This window comes from Sylvia atricapilla, chromosome 9 (assembly GCF_009819655.1).
Source record: "Sylvia atricapilla isolate bSylAtr1 chromosome 9, bSylAtr1.pri, whole genome shotgun sequence".
Taxonomy (NCBI): domain Eukaryota; kingdom Metazoa; phylum Chordata; class Aves; order Passeriformes; family Sylviidae; genus Sylvia; species Sylvia atricapilla.
Genome location: NC_089148.1, coordinates 26,292,358 through 26,311,701, shown reverse-complemented (window position 1 = coordinate 26,311,701; position 19,344 = coordinate 26,292,358). Strand labels below are relative to the sequence as shown.

Below are 19,344 nucleotides of genomic sequence, written 5' to 3'. Positions count from 1 at the left end.
TTAAGCCGGCTGGGGTAGATTTAGATTGGATTTTAGGAAGGAATTCTCTGTGAGGATGAGGAGGCCTTGGCACAGGTGCCCAGAGAAGCTGTGGCTGCTCCTGGATCCCTGGAAGTGTCCAAGGCCAGGTTGGAGCAGCCTGGGACAGTGGAAGGTGTCCCTGCCCATGGCAGGGGTGGCGCTGATGGGCTTTGAGGTCCCTTCCTACCCAAACCATTCAGACTCTGTGATGATTTCCCTTAAATGATATCACTGAAGTTCATCTGTTACCTGGTTTTATTTTACAGAAGCCAAAAAAAAATATGCAGAGCTAATTCCAGAAAACAAGTCAGTTTAAATGGCAGTCGAGGAAAAACATCAGCAAGGAAGAGTGCTGTTAAATGAAAAAACAAAGTAATCAAATGTCAACTTCAGAGGTGTTTTAAAGAGAGGGAAAAAGAAGCCATACATCATAAGCATTTTGAAAAATAATTCACTTTATGTGTAGAGAGAATCAGTGGTCTTCTCCTCTTCTCCTCTTTATAAAATCTCTTCCAAGTTTTTACATTGAATATTTTAGAAGAGTGCAGCAAAAATGAAGAAAAAAAGAAAAAAAAATATGTTACTGCTTTTATTACAAGTATTGTATTTCAGTAACGTGAATGTGAAACTATAAACAAGCAGTTTACAGATGTAGAGGCCCTTAAAAGAGGCTAACTTAAGTGTGAGCACATCTATGGATGTGTAGGGACCATAAACTCCAAGTGCATCCTCTGATAATCCACACAAAATTAGATTTCCAAAGGGCATGATGTCAGTGTGTCCCAGGTGAACCTCCTCTGGCCCCATGGAGGGACGTGATCTGTTGGGGAGCAAAGAACCAGAGCAAAAATGAAGTGATTTTCTAAGCTCTTAACTCTGGTAAGAAGCAGTTGTCATGCCAGTGAGGGTATTTTCTTCATGGGCAGAACCAGCTCAAAGGAGAAGTTTGCCCACCTTGCTTGGGTGTGTAACGTGCTGGTGTTTGGTTGTTTTGTCGTGCAGAAGCGAAGATGCTGTCAACCAGATGGCTGTCACTCCCTTCCCAGTGCCTTCAGGCTCCCACTCTGCTCTTGAGGTAAGGTTTGTGGGCTGTTGTTTTTAATTACAGACTGCTAAATTGGATAGATTAATCATAATTAGCAGCTTGTGAGAAGTTTGAGCACCTTGTCTAATTAAACCCGGGATCATAAAATGCATTGGGTAGAGACTTGGCCAAAATAAATAGGTTTATTTTGCTCTGTCTCTTTTTTATTGATCTGGTGGTTACTGACAGTCCTGCGTGGCATTAGCAGCAGGTATTAAACAGGTACAGGAGGAAGAGAAGGCTCCACATTCAAACCTTGCCACCTCCTGTCCTGCTCCCTTTTCAGCTGGTCACAGTGGTCATGGCAAGGCAGTTTGGGCTGGAATAATCTTCCAATAAAAAACCCACCTCAGTGCGGTAATGTTGCCAGTGTTTTTTGTGATTCTTGTTGCTACCTCAGCCCCAGTGCAGAGTGATTGCTCCCCTGTGCACCAGGAATCCCTGCAGTCACCACGCTCGTTATCATTTTGACATCTCAATATGGGGTAACTAAATTTTCCAGATAAACTACACGGTTAGCCTGGCTGTTGCTTTTTTAATTCTATTTCTATCCGAGCTAATAAAGCAAAAGACGTTTTGTAATTCAATTGGGGTTTGGTCTTGCCTCAATAAATCCATGTGCATTGAACTCCTGGTATTTCCATGAGCGTGGCTGGGATCCCTCAGCACGGGGCCACGGGAGGTAAAGCTGGATGCATCTCCTGTTTGCACTCTTGCTGTTGTTTTCCAAATTATGTTACCACTGATGGCTGCTCCTTGCAGGCCCAGTGCTGTACAGAGCAAGAACTGCTCGTGTTTTATTTGGATCTGAGTCATTTTTGGACAGTGCCTTGGCTTTTCCTTCTCTCCACACCAGCAGCACTTCCCAGGTGCAGCTGGTGCTTTATAAATTTCTCTACAATTCACAGAGTTCATTCCACTTTTGTTGACACTTTAGTACCTGCATTTGTTCCCAGCTTTGTTTAATATTGGTGCCTTCAGGATGAAGCACAAAGCTTTGTTCTAGGCACATTGTGTACTGTGGTCAAATGGCTGTAATTAGACTCTTACCAAAGTGTGTCTTTGTTTGCCTTTAGAGGTAGATGCTTTAGGTTGAGTTTCAGGCATTAATGGCAAGTTCTTCCTATTTACATGATGTTTGTTTTATGAGTAAATGCAGGTTTTTACTTCTGGTTGGTATCTTTTTTATTATATAAAATCAACATAACCAAATATAGGGATGTTATACAGAAGTTTACACTGTTTTCTTTGGCAGCTCTTCCTCTCTTTAAATAAAGAAAAAACAGCCTTATATCTTGAAATTGTATCTTCAAATATCTTTGAAATACCACATAAATATTTAACATTGCGTGTTACATGCACCCTACATGTAACTTGTCAGGTCACATTAAACAGCCTGGCTGTTGGAATGGAATATCAGGGTGCCACAGTTACAACGGATTATTTTGTTAGTTTTCTTCAGCTTATCTCTTGATCTTTATCTTATCTCTTTATCTGCAGTTTATCTCTTTAACTTTATATGAAAAGTGATAAACAGTAAATACATCTTGAATCGGGGTTTGCTGACCAGGATAAGACTGTTGTGGTGTGATACTGTGGGCAAGCCACCAGAAACAGAGTATATTAAATATTAATTGCTGTAAAATATGTTTTTAGAAGCTTCAATCACCACAAAGCCACGGAATGAGGTATATTTTTTTTTGCAGCAGAGGTGCTTTGTCCACTTGAGTGGTGGTCAAGATATTTGAGTTATTTACTTAAATGTAAACTGTCTAATGAAAATTCAGAAATAGTTTTGTTTCTAGACCTAAAGAGTCCAGAGGAGGCCCCGGAGCTGCTGCAGGTCTGGAGCCCCTCTGGAGCCAGGCTGGGAGAGCTGGGAGTGCTCACCTGGAGAGGAGCAGCTCCAGGGAGAGCTCCGAGCCCCTGGCAGGGCCTGAAGGGGCTCCAGGAGAGCTGCAGAGGGACTGGGGACAAGGGATGGAGGGACAGGACACAGGGAATGGCTTCCAGAGGGCAGGGCTGGATGGGAGATTGGAATGGAATTGTTCCCTGGGATGGTGGGGAGGCCCTGGAATAGAATTCCCAGATTTGCTGTGGCTGCCCCTGGATCTCTGGAAGTGTCCAAGGCCAGGTTGGAACAACCAGGGACAGTGGAAGATGTCCCTGCCCATGGCACTGGATGGGCTTTGAGGTCCCATCCCACCCAAAACCATTCCCAATGGTTTTCCCAAGCTGTTCAGACTGTGTGAAGGAAACTGGGAACTCCTTTAAGATGCTGAGGGTGTGACAGAGGTCTGGAGAAAGGCTCTTCATGCCGAGGCCACACCTTCCACAGTTGGTGGGGTTAGTCTGGCCTTGAGAGCTGCCCCAGAGCTGCCCCTAAGTGCAGTTTTGGGAATATCTTGTGGTGCTTTTTCTCAGCCAAGTGGGGACCAAGGTCTGCCTTCTCAGACTTACATCCCTCATTCTCCCCCTGACACTGGGAGGCTTTAATTCTGCATTTTTCTACTTTCGTTGTTCTGCCCCTTGGTTTAAAAAAAAAATAACCAACAAAAAAGGGTAAAACTGTGTAATTTTTCTGTCCAGCTGTTATGGGGTCCAGAGCTCAGTTTAAAAGCTGTTGTCAATCTTTTCTCCCAGGACCACGGTGGCACCGAACCTGGAACTGGTGAAGAAGACCCGAGTTTGGAGGTTCTCATGAAAAGCTTGGCTGATGAGGAATCCAGCAAAGCTGTGAGTGACTCGAGGCAATATTTAATGATGATCAGAGTTCAGAATGTGGAGGCTCACTGGGCTTGATTGGTTCTCTCTGCCTTTTTATTGGAGTGTGGCAGCACTTTTGTTCAATAATATCCAGTACATGTAAAAGCAGAATCAAGCTCAGCTTTGCATACACAGCCTGTTTTCATGAGCTGAGCACTCAGTATCACTTGGTAAAATACCAAGATAAGAGTTTTCACATAGCATTTTGGCCTTCTCTTGGGTTCTTGGTGAGTGAGGGAGGGGATTGAGTTTCCACTCCTGCCATCCATGTGTGACAAACTTTAGGAAAAGCCTGGTCTGTAAATCATATTCTCATTTATATTCATAGCTTCATAAATTCTGAGGCCAAGATGTCTATTATCATAATCTAGTCTTGCCTCCTGAATAACACAGCTATAGAGTTGCTCTCAGTGATTTCTGCATTAAGGCCATAACTTGTGGTTTAATGTGGTTCTGTCAGTGTGCACGGTCATAAATACTGAACTTCTCATTGGTACAGATGGAGCTTTTTGTTGTTTAATAGGTCAGGATCATGCATTATCAGGAATCTGGAAGTCCTTCAGGGTGCAGCTCTGATCTCTTCTTTTTGGATGCTGTATTTAAAGTTTAACATGGAAAAGACTAAACATGATTAACCTGGAGGTACCTCAAAATTTGCTGAGAGAGTCTTTTTGCTGCCTGCTCCAATTTCAAGGAGTGCAGGACTTGCTGTGTGTCCTCAGCTAAGGAAACCTGACATTTCTGGATATTTTTCCTCTTAGATGTCTTCTTCCTGCTCCATCATGTCTCTCGCCAGGAGTGTCTTGGGGTTTGCAAATATAAATTGAATATACATAATGCTCTGTAGCTAGTAAGTGTTTAATTAATGAGTCTGCAAATTCCAAGAGTTAGGAAGTGTTATGTGCTATTCAAGCATCGGAATTAATCACCCATGGATTGATTCATGTCCCTAATGGATTACAAAAAGGTTCAGTTATTGCTGTATGGTAACCCAGTGCAGATTCCTCTGATGGGCAGGAATATCAATGAATCAGAGTTTCCCTGGGTGTATTTGCAGGTGTCACTCACCTGGTTTTATTGGAGTTCTTGCTCAACTTGGCAAGAAATTTTAGAGGGATTGCAAGGTAATGGGAGAAGTTGCTCAAAGACTGAAGGAGATAAAAAAAAGGCATAAAATAATGTTGCACAAAAGTGAACTTTTGGTGTAGGCTCTGGTGCTGTGCAGCTCTTTGAGTGGTGTTAGAGGAGGGGTGAATTTAATGGGAAAAAGAAATTGCAGCAATCCAAGGTGGGTGTGGAGGGCAGTTGCCTCTGGAACCACAGGAAAGCCAGAATATATTGGCAGCTTCTTTTCAGTCTTGGAGCAAGGAAGAAGGGAACTGTGGAGCCAAAGGGCACAAGGTGAAAGGTAAAGGAAAAGAAAGAAAAAGAGTTGACTGAAACAGAGCAATGGCAGAGAGGTAAGAGAAGGCACAGGCCTGCATTTACAAAAGTATTGGAATTCCTGTAGACACAACTGCCTTCATATTCCATAATGCCTTCAGTTGGGCCAGCCCTTGGTTTGGTTTAGGGGTTTAAATGGATGAAAAACAATGGCAAAAGCCAGTTCCATAATTTCAGAGTGTTCTTACCATCAGGATTTTAAACAAAGTGGGAAATACTTCGGAGTGGATCTCAATTTTGGGAGGTTGCTGATGGTTCTGGCCCGAAGGGAGTGGGTTTGTAGGCACAACTGGCATTGAGACTTGACTCTGCAGTGCAGCACAGCAGAAATTGGTGGTTTAGGGCGGGGAGATTTGTCTCGCAGTCTTGTAGTGACTATGGAAGCAAAAGCAAACAGTGCCTTGTCTCTGATAGCCTGACGTTGCTACTGGAGCCTCAGTGCTGCTCCACCATTGTTGCTGAATTTCTCAGTCACGTGTCAGGAGAAACCAGGAATGCAAAAGTCAACAAGTAGGATCAAGTTCACTGAGTAAATAAGAAGTATGTGCTTATCAGCAGAGATCTTCCACAAGTTTGCACAGCTCAAAGCATGGGCAGGATGTCTCACCAAGTGACAGCTGTAATAAAAGGAAAGTTTAAAAAATTCACATCATTTTCCATTCATCTGTTGCTGATAAATTTGTCAGTCTCTCACAACATACTCTTTGTTGTCACTTCATCACTTTAAAAGCTATAAAGTTTTATAATGGACATCGTTGTAGGCTTAGATGATAAGAAGAGGGAAGGAAAACAACTTTGTTTCTGAACTGGAGCCAGTGGAAGTGTTAGGCAAAGCCTGTGTGTTTATTAGCTGAGGTTTGAGGTGGCCTCATGGAAGGTCTTGGGTTTCTGAGGGTTGAAGAAATCTGGTTTTCCATAAAATTTTTTTCCTTGGAAAAGAATTGATGGAGGGGGCTTTGAGATGCTCTTGGAAGATTTAATCTGACAAAGTGAAAATGGTACGTGAGAATGGATTCATTTGCCTTTAAAGGTTTGAACTTGGAGCAATCATCTGTCTTCACCACAAACAAAAAACACATCCTTGAAGCACTGGCAAAGAGGAGGGGCTGTGTAAAAAATGCTTTTGGATGGAGCTGAGGGGGTTGAATTCGATTAAACCAGTTGGGCTGCAGGCTTTTGACAAATGCTGAGTGTATTTGGTGCTTCATTTGTTCAGGTACCTCCAGCACAGCCCCAGTTAAAAGATCAGGGAGATGTAAAGGTGGTGCCTGGTGCTTACTTGTGGTGCAAGATGAAGCTTCAGGTTTTAGTCACATATCACAATGAAAAAGGGAAGTATGAAGTAATTTTTCATTGCTCATTAAAACAATCTCTCAGAAAATGACAAAGCAGTCTTCCCATTTCTCCCCTGACACCTCTGATAATACAATGAGATCACCACTTTATCTTTTTTCCTGTTATCCTTTGGGATAATAGTTGCAGTTGTAGAGTTATAGCAAGCTTGGAGAAAGAAAAAGAAGTTCCTGTGGGAGTTGGCATCTTTTAACATAATAAAACTCCAGCAAACAAGGCCAGTCTTTCCAAGCTGAGTTTCCTACAATTCTCTTTACCTTTTCTTTTTTTAATGCAGAAATTGTCATCTTAATTAGAAATCCTTTCTGAGAGGCAGAATAACTTTCAAATATTTGAAAAAGATTTGAGGTAATCTTTGGAAGTTGGTACTTAGTTTTTCTGCAAACTAGGCTGTTTATCAGGGGGGTTTAATATGGGATAAGAAAATTAACTGTTGTTTGGATCAAAGTTGCCTAAGTTTAGTGAAGAGCTAACAAGGGCATTGTACCTGTCTGGAAGCAGTTGTAGAAGTAGGAGATAAAAGTATATTTTTGTGTATTGCAAAGATTCAGAAATAAATTAGGCTGCAAGTGGAGCCAGTGATTGAAGTACCATTGTTTGAGATCTTTCCACTGAGGGTGGAGGATGCATTTTAAGCAGTTACTTTATTTAGGAGAGCCAGAAAAGGAGGGGGAGGAGAGAGCAGATGACTTGGAAACCCCTTCCTGCTGTGGGCACTGAGGGGGTCCCTACACACAGCCTGGGAATTGCTGTCCCAGTCCTTCCAGAGCTTCCCATTGCTCTGGAACAACAAAGAGTTTGTGGGATAATCTCCTCCCCAAAAATCCCTGCTGGGCATTGCCTTCAGAACTGAGGGGTGGGATTTTAATAACTCCTGATATTCCCTGTGCTCACTGCAGCTTCGCCTCTTTTAAGGTTTTGGGCTTCAGCTTTGGTGGTACAAATGGACTTACATGGAGAAATCATGGAATCCCAGACTGGTTTGGGTTGGGAAGGACCTTAAATTCCATCCAGTGCCACCCCTGCCATGGCAGAGAGAACTTCCACTGTCTCAGGGTGCTCCAACCTGGCCTTGGACACTTCCAGGGATTCAGGGGCAGCCACAGCTTCTCTGGGAATTCTATTCCAGGGCCTCCCCACCCTCCCAGCCAGGAATTCCTTCCCCATATCCCATCCAAGCCCCACCTCTGGCACTGGGAAGCCATTCCCTGTGTCCTGTCCCTCCAAGCCATGGCTGTATTTCTCTGGAATCATCATTCTGGGTTTTGGAAGGATATTTTATTGAAGCTAACGAGACATTTTCAACACACGTCGCTGTCTTTTTTTTTTGGTTTTTTTTTGACTTTTTAGGATGTGAAATGCAAAGCTGACACAGCAGTGGTGGCAGACCAGCAAGAGACAGAGGAGCAGCTCCCAGAAAATGTACGTGTGTTTAGGAAAATGTGTGTTTAATTAAACAGTAAAGGAGGGCTTGATTTGGTTGAAGATTGAGTGATTCATGGTGGGGGGGCAGGGGGGGAAAGAGAAGACATTCAAATAATTTTAATGATGGAAAAGTAAAAAAAAAAATTACTGGCTCCTCTTTAAATTGCTTGTTTTCCTTCGATTGATTTTGAGGATTTAGTGAGGCACAATAATCAACAGCTGATGATAACAACCTCACCATGTCATGCCTTCCTGTCACTAATCACTGATCTCTCTTGCTTCTGCTTTGCTTTTAGGTCCTCAGCCAGATCAAACAGCCCAAATCTTCCACAAAAGCCCCAGTGAGCTCCCAGGACATACCCCTGGAGCCAGCACCTCCTTACCTTTCTCCAGAAGCAGAAGTCACCAGCCGTGGTAGGAACCAGTGATTTTACCACAGTATCATATAAAATACATATTAAAAAATGTATTTTTACTACCCTCATCCCAAAGATGGATGTTTTCATTTCATTTTCCACGCAGCTTTTGCTGAAGTTTTGTTTCTTTGAACATCCAATGATCTGTTCGAAGTTACTTTATAAGGTGTTTGTATTTTTCTCTCCTGTCACAATTTTTGAGAGCTTGAAAGTGTCTTCACTTGTTTTTCTTGACTTTTATGTACAAAGATGATCTTGGTTTTGATTGAAATAGAAGGAAAGACAGTTTGGGACATGCTGTTCATTCCGTGGTGCTGGAACATGGTCTTATCTGTCCTGAAAGGAATACTCCTTTCCAGCATGATCTGAATTGGAGGGGGTAAAACTGAATTAGATGGCCTCACTGGGAGCATTTATTCCCAGAACTCAGGTCACTCTGCTTTAGAGACTTCGAGAGTGACTCAGAGTTGCCCTCCAGTTCAATTTTATTAAGGCAATGAGCTGTTGTCTCACCCATTCCTTTGGTGGTTCTCATTTTCTTACTGTGCTGTGTGACTTATTTCTTTCCTTTCTGATGTTCTCAGGTGTCTTCCCACCTCCACTGCCTGTGGATCCAGCCACTTGTCCCATAGTTCCAGGGCAGGAGATGACCATAGAGATCTCCAAGGGTCGCTCAGGCCTCGGGCTCAGCATCGTCGGGGGCAAAGACACCCCACTGGTGAGTTTCTGTTAAAAGAATGTTTTCTGCAGACAAAGACAAAGAAAACATGGAAAATAATAATGCCCTTAATATGTAATTGCTCTGACAAATTGTTGAAGACAGGGAGGACAAGCCAGCTATAACCTCCAGTAAAAAAAATTGGTGATTTTGCCTTGTGTCAGATCAGAGGATGCTCCTGTTTTAAATTGTTTGTGTTTCAGTCGTTTTTCTGCTGTGGTCAGAGGTTGCAAATGTGTTTTCTTTTGTTCAACCATTGCAAATCAGGAGGTGGAAGCTGCTAAGTTACCAGAATGGCTGAACTAGAAATGAATGTTTCTAGAGGTAGAGCTGTCTCAGGAAGGATAACACCTCTGTCCTGAGAGCAGGAATGCTCAGTAGCTGTTTAAACAGTGATTTATCTGCCTGCCAGCAAAAGCCCTTGCAGAACAGAGGTAAACCAAAGGTAATCTTTTATGGTTTTCTGTGTCTTTTGGACTAATCTGCCTCCTGGATATGCTGGTTTGTTTTTTTTCAAATTATCTTCAGATGAATTAAAATATATCAGCTCAAGCGTGAGCTCAGCAAATCAGTGATGCTAAACCCCTCTCTGCCTCTGCTCTTGCTGTCTCCTCTCCACTTCCCATTTGAGAGATGCTTTGCTGCAGTGTAAGAGAAGCCAGATTGAGTTTTTTAATGTCAGATTCAGTTCTTTCAGTAAATAAGTCTATTGCAGAGGTGTCTTTGCTGAATTCCCTGACACAGAGACTCTTCAGGCAGTGGAGCTGCTCTGGTACATGCAGTTCTTCCCACCAAAATATCACAGTGGTGCATCATTAAGCATCAGAGTGCAGTGAGTGTCAGCAGCTACAGTTGGAATGTAGTCTTCTTCCAGAGCAAAAAGAAAATAAAAAAAATTAAAAAAAAAAAAAAAAAAAAAAGAAGGAAAAATTGAAAGGAAAGAAAGTCAAAAGGAAAAAAGAAAGTTTTGTTTTGCAGAGTGTGGGCTGGATCTTTTACAGCATTAAAGCTGAAATTGGAAAAAGTTCAGGTTTTGGTCCCATTTCTCCCAGTCTCCAGTTATGTAGAGCTGGGATGAATTCCTCTGTTTCCCATGGAGATGGAGCTGGGTTGGTTTTCACTCTTCCCAGCCATGCACAGTTTTGTCCCCAGTCCTCTTTCTTTTGTCAAGCTCCTCAGTGTTGAGCAAATTCAAATAAGTTGCTCGGTGTTAAGTCATCTCCCTGCTTTTTCATTTAACTGGAATTTGGAAATAATACATGGCAGTCAGTCAGATGCAATATGGTGTGTGTCTTTCATGAGATTTTAATATAAATAAATGAAAATTGTAAATAACCGCTTTACAGAGCAGATGAGAAAAAATGCAAAGGGGTTTTTTTCTTTTTATTCTTTAAACTGAGTAAATGGTTTTGGTTAAGTATTATGCTTTCATTAGTTTATTCATTAAAGTGTCCTCCTAGGGGTTGATTTTAAAAGTCTATGCACTGGAGTGCAGTAACTGGAACCATGAAGGGAGGGAGGTCCAACTCTCCACTTTGCAGATCCTCAACTTACAGGACTTACCCCAAAAACGAGTCCCTGTTTCTTTTCATAATTCTGAATCTGCTCCACTGAAAGGCAAGAAATGGTGTTTCATAGGAAACAAGGTGCTTTTGGGAAACCACAGCCTCACCTGATAATTTGCCATGTGCACAGAGCCTCTCTGGGATTCTCCATGGCTTCCTCCTCCAAAACAAACCTTTCTCCTCAAGGCAGGGGCTCAGAGTTGTGGCCACAGCTGGTGGGATCACAGAATCCTGGAGGAGTTTGGCTTGGGAGCCTTAAAGATCCTCCACTTGCAACTCCCTGCCATGGACAGGGAACCTCCCATTTTTCTGTCTTCTTTGTGCTTCAGATCTTCTCCAGATTATTTTGATGCCTCCCTTTTGTTGTTGTTGTTGTTGTTGCTGTTTTTTTTGTTGCCCTGGAGTCAGAAAACCTTTTGCAAAGAGTTGAAACGAAGTTCAGGTGACATAATGAGGAGTAAAAGCAAATACTGCTCAGGGCTGTTGGGGAGTTTCTGTCTTCCTGAGTTTCATGGCTCAGAGAGGAATTACAACAAAACAGGTCCATGGAGCTGAGTGATGTGTCTGTCTTGCTCTCTGTCATTTGGTTTTAACTCAGTTACACAGATGGACTCTGTAATTTTTGTATTTTTAAATAAATTTTTGTATTTTTTTTAAAAAAATACATCTTTTGTATTAAAAAAAAGGCAAAATCAAAGGAGTTCATCACAAAATGGCAGAAATTTTGTGTCCAAGACACGCTGTTTGCTGCAGTGCAGAGAAATTACAATGAGCTGTAATTGGCTTCAGCAGAAGTGCCCACAGACCCCTGAAGGACATGAATCCCAGCTCCTGGGATCTCAGAAGTAATTTATCAGCATGGGGAGAAGCCAGGAATGCTGCTCAGAAGGTGTCAAGTCTAAAATGGACATGGCAAGCCTGTAAGGGCCTCACCCACCTTGTACTAAAATGCTCTTGATCTGAAAATGCTGAGCTGAGGGTACTCAACAGCAGCTCACATGGGATGGGAAAGCTCTCTCAGAATATTTTATCTCTTCCTTGAGCACAAGATGTACAGGCCCAGCTTTTGGAATAATAAATCTGGCAGCCAGGGACAGGCTGCTTCAAAATGAAATATAGAGTGCAACTTTTAAGTCATAACCTCAGGAATCTCATCAGGAATCACCAAGTAGAGACTTGAAAAATACAGCCTGTGAGCAGAGAGGTTAATTTGTTCAGGAGGTTGGAAAGTGATGTCTTAACCCCTGTGAAATGTTTTTTGGTGAGGAGATGTCCATGCCCTTTAAACTCCAAACCTTTTCCAGTGATGTTTTATAAACCAGGACTGGGGCTCTGTGCTTGGGGAGCAGCAGCTGGAGAGATGTGCTTGCAGGAAAGGCATGGGCAAGGAGGGGTTGTCCTTGGGAGTTGTCTTCATGTTGTTGATCTTCAGACTGCTCCAGCCCTGGAGCAGTTCTATTTCATTTCCCTCTAAGCGTTGATTTTTTATGAAGTTTTTTTTTTTTTTTTTTCCTTCACTCACTTTCATTTCACCTTCCCACGTACCCCTGAGAGAACACAACACATGGCCTCTGCTTTAAAGCAATTAAAGTGCAGAGTGGAGCTGGCTGAAGCACAGGGCTTTCAGTTTGTGATTTTTTTTTCTTCCTTTTTTTTTTTTTTTTTTTTGGTTGTAGTCCAATCAAACTTGTAAAAGTAACCTCAGAGTGGGAATTTAAAACGGGGGGAAAAGAAAGAAGCATTTTCAGAAACGTCCTCAAAATGAGGTTTGAGGCTCTTAACGCTGCTCTCCAGGACACCCAGGAGATTTTTCATCTTAAAGCCTCAGAGAACAGGGCATCAAGGAATCCTTTTTAATTGTACTCACCCAGATGGGATGTGGGCTTTGTGCAGAGTGCCTGTGGGTGTTGAGCAGGGCTTGAATCAACCTGGCCTAGTGGAAGCTGTCCCAGGGCAGGAGATGGAGTGAGACTGGCTCTGAGCTCCCTCCCAGCCCAAACCACCCCAGGATTCTCTGAAATCCCAACCCATTTTCACCCCGGAGTTGGTGAATGCTGCCACGTCCTGCCCAGTTGCCAACTTGCAATGATTTTCCTCAGATCCAGGACAGTCAGTTTTCAGGGATTTGATTCCTGGCAGCACATGGAAAAGGCATTGCTCTAAGACACAAACATTTTCTTTGCAGGTTGGGGGGCTGTGCTTTGCTGCCAGCTGAATAATTTAGTGATGGTCGAGTTGATTAGTGGTAGTTATTGACTCTGGCTTTGCTGCCTGGGTGATTAAGACACTCAGAGATGCCAGAGGGCATTCAGCAGTTTCAAGGCTGGTTTGGGGATGTTCCTCCAGGCAGGCTTAGGGAACCTGGGAGGCAGGAGGGCTCAGATGCTCAGCTGGGGCTGGAAATCACAGCTAACTGCTGAAAAGGCACCTCTGATATCAAAGAAGATTGCAGGGTCTGTAACATAGGGCTCTCTGGAGGTGGAGTAGGGGGTAGGGGATGGTCATTATCTCAACCTTACACAGAAAGGATGAAAAATGTACTTTATCCTGTGTGGGTTTCGTTGTGAACAACATCAAACCTCTTGCAAGGATTTTTTGTGCTGGGTTGTCTGCTTTGAACGTGGCAAATTTTCTTTTTGTGCTTCTGCTTTCAGCTGACTTTAATAAAAAGCATTTTTAAGGTAATTAACAAACTTTAAGGTACTCCATCTGTGAAATAAAGTGATCCACAAAGCCAGGGAACTGGAACACAAAAAATAACAGAATATTCCTGTGCTCAGCTAACACAGGAATTGGTGAGAGCTGGTAAGTCTGGAGCAAAAAGCTTCCCTGATCACCTGGGTTAGCCCAGAGGGTTTTCTGGGGAGCTTCCTGAGGGTGGGATGCAGCTTGACAGAAGAATATTTAGATTCACTCTGTCAGTCCAGGTGAGTCATCCCTTGAATAAACCCCATCTGTTAAGGAAGGGCAAGGGAATAATCAGGAAAACTGTGACTTGAAGCTGCAGCTGTTCAAGCCCCGGTGTTTGCCCCTGGAGCTGAGAGGGATAATTACCCTGTGAGGGCTCCACGCTGCCAAAACCAGGCTGCTCCTGCTCCAAAGCCAAGCCTGGAGCTCTGCTTTGAGCCCTGCTGCAGTTTGCCAGCAGCAGGGACCTACCTGAGCACGAGGGCTCTGGGACTCCTGATCAGGTCCTCCCTCAGCTGAGCTTTCATCCCCACTTCAGTTCTCTTCAAAGTAGAATATCTTTATTATATTTTAAAGACATAAAAATATCTTTATCAGGTACAGACAGACAGCATCTGAGTGATTGCACAGACAGACATCCAGTGCAGCTAAGGCTGTGAGAGTGTTCTGGTGAAATACACTCACCTTGTAACTACAAATGAGAAGGGAGATATTGGCCCCTGGGGAGGTTCCAGCAATAATGTGGGCTGTAGATGCTGCTGCTGCTGTTAAATCCCCCACACAATGAAGGGAACAATGGAATGAGAAATGGGAAGGGGAGCCCTGAGTTTTTAACCGTGGCTCGAGTATCGCAGAGGGAGAGGGGAAAAAAAAAATCCAATCCCTCCCAAACCCTTGCCCACATTCATAAAACCAGAAGGCAATTTAATGACAGGGTGGTAAATGCAGTTAGCTTGAAAATTGTGAGGAATGGCTTTGACTCCTGCTTGGATAGTGCTAGAATGGAGTTGGTGGATTCATCATCATTCCAGGAGGACTCTGGCTTGCAGGAGCATGACAAACCCAAGCTGCTTTGTACATGAGTTGTCACAAAAGGGAATTAGGGCAGTAAGTTCTGCAAATCATGTCTTTGATGGGTCTTTGGCAAGGCTTTAGCTGATGGTTGGGCTTGCTTGCGTAGCAGGGCCTTGCTTGAAGGAGCTGGTGTCTTCCAGGAATATAAATCAACCATAAAATTTAGGCTAACAATATACAAAAGCAGCAGGACCTGTCAGGATGAGCTTCAGGAGGATCCTGGCTGCTGCTGGTTGAAACCCCTGGCTTTTGGCTCCCTGTGTCACACACATCCAGGACCTCATGCATTCTTTATAACCTGTGCTATGCTCTGTACACTGCAAACTCTCTTTTTTTTTTGGTAACTTAATAAAATAATGAGAGTGAGAGAGTTAAGGTTTTAATATGTCATTCTGTGTTTTATTATTCCCTCTAAAATGAGCATGTATACTTTTTGAAAGACTTTGGTTTGCTTTGGCATGTGATTCACAGGAACATAGCTCTTTCTATCATTCTGACTTAAGTCATATATTTTTACACTAAACATCTTATTACCTTAGTTTTATTATTTCAGAATCAAAGGAGAGCTTGCAAATGTCTATGACTGCAGAGCGAAGGAATGTTAATGAATAGTGCCATTGAATTTTCAGGTTTTAGCTTTTCTGATCTTAGAGAATATAACTGTAAGCAAAAATATTATGCAAGCTGAATAAAATTTAAATAAATAAGGACCAGATGTAACTATAGGGGCCTATAAAATGTAATACAAATACTATCCACTTCCTTAAAATAAATCTGTATTTTAGTATGAAAAATTATATTCATATTGATATTGTGGATTAATCTTTTTTATGAAAGTTGGCAAGTGAACACCATCCCTTGCAAGGGCTTGTTCTTAAATGGGAAACAGACCTTTTGTTTTGACCTTGAGCGGGGCAGTTTCTGGGTCTCGTGCAACGTGAAGCATTTCTGCATTAACACAGTAATAGATTTTTACATTCTGCAGCCTGTTTTACTGCAGTAGTGTTTGGCTTGGGATTTGGGGTGCCTGCTAATGGTTTGTGAGCGCCAGCAATGGCAAAATCCTGCAGTGCCAGGGGGAGGCATTTGCATGAGAGAAACCCCTCTGAGAAATCAAGTAGTTTGCCTGGGCTTCACCTTCACCCTCCCTCGCTGGAAAAGTCATCTTGGAGATTCCATTTGGATCTGCAAATGGGAGATCAGAGATCATAACATAACTGTTGTCATTTCCTCTGCCTCTACAAGTAACCAGCAGCTGAGTTTATTTTAACTACTGAGAGATTCCTGCGTGGAGTTAATTCTCCAGTGAAACTCACTGTGCAACCAGTTGATTTCTGCTTTTATCTGGGAACCAGCCTGTAAAAATGAAATTTTTACAATTTTACTACTCTGGACAAAGTATTGTAGAAGTTGAAAAGGAAATAACTAACGGTATTGTGCTTGCCCTGGGAAGGAGATAAATCCCTGATCCTGCAGTCAGCAAAACCCCTTGCAGTGTTATTACCCTTAATAATGCTGATTTAGTGTAACATTTGTAGCTGTGTAGGAAATTAGCTGGAAATGTGTGATGTTAGCTTAGGAAAACACAACTTGTCAAGTAAATCAGAAAAACATCTTTGCCAGAGCGTGGTTTTAGATGCAGTTTTCTTTTTGTCTTCCTCAGGAAAAGTGCTCTGATCCATGCAGAAAGCTCCATTCCCTACACCAAATGTGTGGTTATGGGTTGGTGGTAGGGCTCATTTTCAGTCTTTCTGTGCTGATTGTTGCAGGTCTCAGTGGGGAGTGCTTCACCTTCCTTCTGTCAGTAAATCTGGAGCTCATGGGCTGAAACAGCTCAGCAAGGACAGTCTCAAAGCCCAGCTCAGATAAAGCAGTAGGACTTGCAGCAGTGCAGGACTGTTCAGGGCTCTGCAGGAAGACTTCACCACAATCTGGGCCTTTTTCCTTGTCAAATCCAGCCAACACCAGGAGTGTGGAGATTCCTCTGCTCCACTTCTTTTTGAAATCACCCCTTTAGCACAGTGATCCACCTTTATCACAGGATACAACTTCATCAAAATACCCTTGGTACTTCGTATTTGTGCCTCCTGTGTCCTGTTCCTTCCTCACCCTCCATTCCCACCATTCCCCCGAACAGCCTGGGGGCTCTTTTGCAGCAGCTTTGCAGTTGAAAGCTGCTTCTTGTCCTGCTGAAGAAGGGCTGCACAGTGGAAAAGCAAAGCTGGAGAGACTGGCTCAGGAGCTGTAAACTCGCAGAAAACACGTGAGCAGTCCAAGCCTGAAGCCAGCAGCTTGTGAGGCTTTCTCACCATGGTTTATGCTCCTGCAGGCTTTTAAGGATCACTTGGTCAGTGATTTTCCTGAATAGGATGCTGACTTCACCACCTTCCTCCCAAAGGCTCAGTCAGGGCAGTGCTCTGCAGTCCTTGCCTGGGGTCTCTGCCATACCAGTTCTTGACATTTAAGATACAAAGATTAAGCTGTCAATCTGACTGAATTTAATTCTCAGAGCTAACATGTCTGTCTGTGCCCTTTGCTGAGGGGTGAGTGTGATATTCTTCCCCTCACGGGTCTCTGAATCATTATAAATCAAGCAGAAAAATACCCACAGCCTGGGGGCAGGGGGAGCTGAGATCCAGCTCCCTGGGAGTTCAGGGTTCTTCCCCTCCTCAGATGAAGGGCAATGCAGTGCAGATCATGCTGTGCGCATGGTACCACCTTTATTTTCCAGAGGTGGGTGTTAATTTCTGTCAGACACCTTGCCCTCTCCGTTTATTGTTCACTCTGCACCAGCTTCACTCTTTGAGATGTTGGCTGAGAGGCTCCATGAGCTTCTCCTGCTTCTCTGCCTTTACTTCCACAGCCAAGCCCTCATTTTCTCACTCCCTTGCCTTTCCTGTGCTCCACAGCTGCGCAGTCACAGTGATATCCTCAGTCCATACTCTGCTGCTCAGGGGTGCAGCTGTTCCACATGAACCCTACAAAACACCTTTCTCTTTGTGGTAGGTTTGGTGACCACTTCTGCTCCTTACCAGGTTTGGGGCACATCATATCCCAACCAGCTGTGCTTTTGCCATGTTTGGGGGCCATTCTGGCTTGCAGGTGATTTTTGTGGCCGTGCAGTGCTGTGTGAGTTCACTCGGCTTCATTTCCTTGGACTGCAGGCCCTTCAATGCAAACATTTTGTGAGCCCAGGATGGTAATCTCAGCAGTAGCAGAGAAATTCCCTTCATGTCTGTCTTTTTCTCAGTGTTTTCATGGTTGGACAGTCTCAGTTTCCACCCAGAAGCGTGGACTTTGTTTAGCATGGAGAAACTCTGTTTGCATGGCTCAGCTCATATTCCCCATCCTCCTGTCCTGGGCAAGAGCTGCTCAGCTCTGCAATAATTCCCCATTTGTGTAATGGTCCCAGACTGTTCTTTGTCAAAATATACAAAGATTAAAGCCCCAGTTTGTTGAATGGATTTGTAAACTTTATGAAGTATGTGCTTTCAGCAGCTGGGTATCTTTTTTTAAACAAGTGTGTTCTTGATACGAGGGTGTTTTTATTTCCCCTTCTGCATGAAGTTTTTGTGACTGCCAAGTTTGACCATGGAGAGCCATAATCTGTATGAAACTGGTGGTGAAAGGAGGTGGGGAGGGATGGGAAAATCTGTCCAGAGCCATGGATTCACAACCTCTAGCTGAATGTTGACACCACTTTCTCTTCATCCCCCTTGATTGGTTGGGTTTGGGCTGTGTAGGCTTTGCTATCAAGCACATATTTAATTTGAACAGGAGCTGCTGATGTCCAGAAACCAAAAGCCACCCTTTAAATAAATGTATTGTTTTAGTCATAATAGATTCTGGGGTTTTTTTCTGAGGCACTGAGAGGGGTGTTCCAGCTTCAATCCATGCCTTTTGATAGAGTCATTACAGCTTTGGGGCTTGGTTAGATGGCTGGAGTTTGACATCTCATCACTATATAAACTCCTTTAAAATATTGATACGATTAAAAATGTTCACTAACAGCAGTAGTTTGCTTTTAGTGATTTGTCACGGATGATCAAAACTAACAGAGTCTTATCCAGATCCCACTAGATCCAGTGGAAAAAAAAATTACTTTTGGGTTAAGTACTTTGAGCTGATCCCAGGAGTATCAGAGGAAGGAGATGTTTGCCACGGTTCATAAGCTAAAGAAAACTAAAACTGACATTTATGCTTATGGACTATTTGGAAATCTTTATACAGTGCATCATAGACACATTGCTCTGTTCTGTTTTAAATTGATTTGATAAGCCTGGTTCAGCTACACTACTTAAAAAAAAAAAAAAAAAAATCCCTGCTTAAGAAAAACAGTGTTTTGGCAGGTGAACGAGATGTTTCCTCCTGCAGGGTAGGCACAGAATGAGCAGGAATGTACCTTTTCATGCCACATGTATTTTTAGTCCTGGGTCTGGCTTCTCACACATGCAGGAACCACAGTGTAAGGCTGAAGTGTTGCCTTTTCAAATAGATGATGCAGATTATCCAAATTGATAACACTCAGTGGTTCCTGGGCCTGAGCCTTTGGTATGTGCAGTTTTACATTTCATAGAGCAGTGCTGGGAAAAGCTGGTAACATCCAGGTTGGTGGATGTTTTAAAAGCAACCACAGATGGAAAACAAACTTAGAGAAATGTGATTGAAAGCTCCTTGCTCAGAGGTTAGGAAATATGAGATTAAATCCAGTCTGAAAAGGTTTAATTTGCCCATCCTGTGTACGTGCCCAGTGTGCTGTTCCATGGTTTCACTGCCAGTTTTCTACCAAAC

General features: G+C 43.2%; 1 protein-coding gene across 4 annotated transcripts in view; it reads left to right on the top strand.

Annotated features, from left to right (window-relative positions):
- Window positions 1-19,344, top strand: part of PATJ (PATJ crumbs cell polarity complex component) — a 134,933-nt gene that overhangs the window by 92,515 nt on the left and 23,074 nt on the right. For all 4 annotated transcript variants that reach the window (XM_066325375.1, XM_066325379.1, XM_066325376.1 and 1 more), the window contains 5 exons: window positions 1,024-1,096; window positions 3,749-3,841; window positions 8,018-8,089; window positions 8,389-8,506; window positions 9,093-9,226. In XM_066325375.1, coding sequence (XP_066181472.1) covers window positions 1,024-1,096; window positions 3,749-3,841; window positions 8,018-8,089; window positions 8,389-8,506; window positions 9,093-9,226 — 490 coding nt within the window. The remainder of the gene's footprint in view (window positions 1-1,023; window positions 1,097-3,748; window positions 3,842-8,017; window positions 8,090-8,388; window positions 8,507-9,092; window positions 9,227-19,344) is intronic.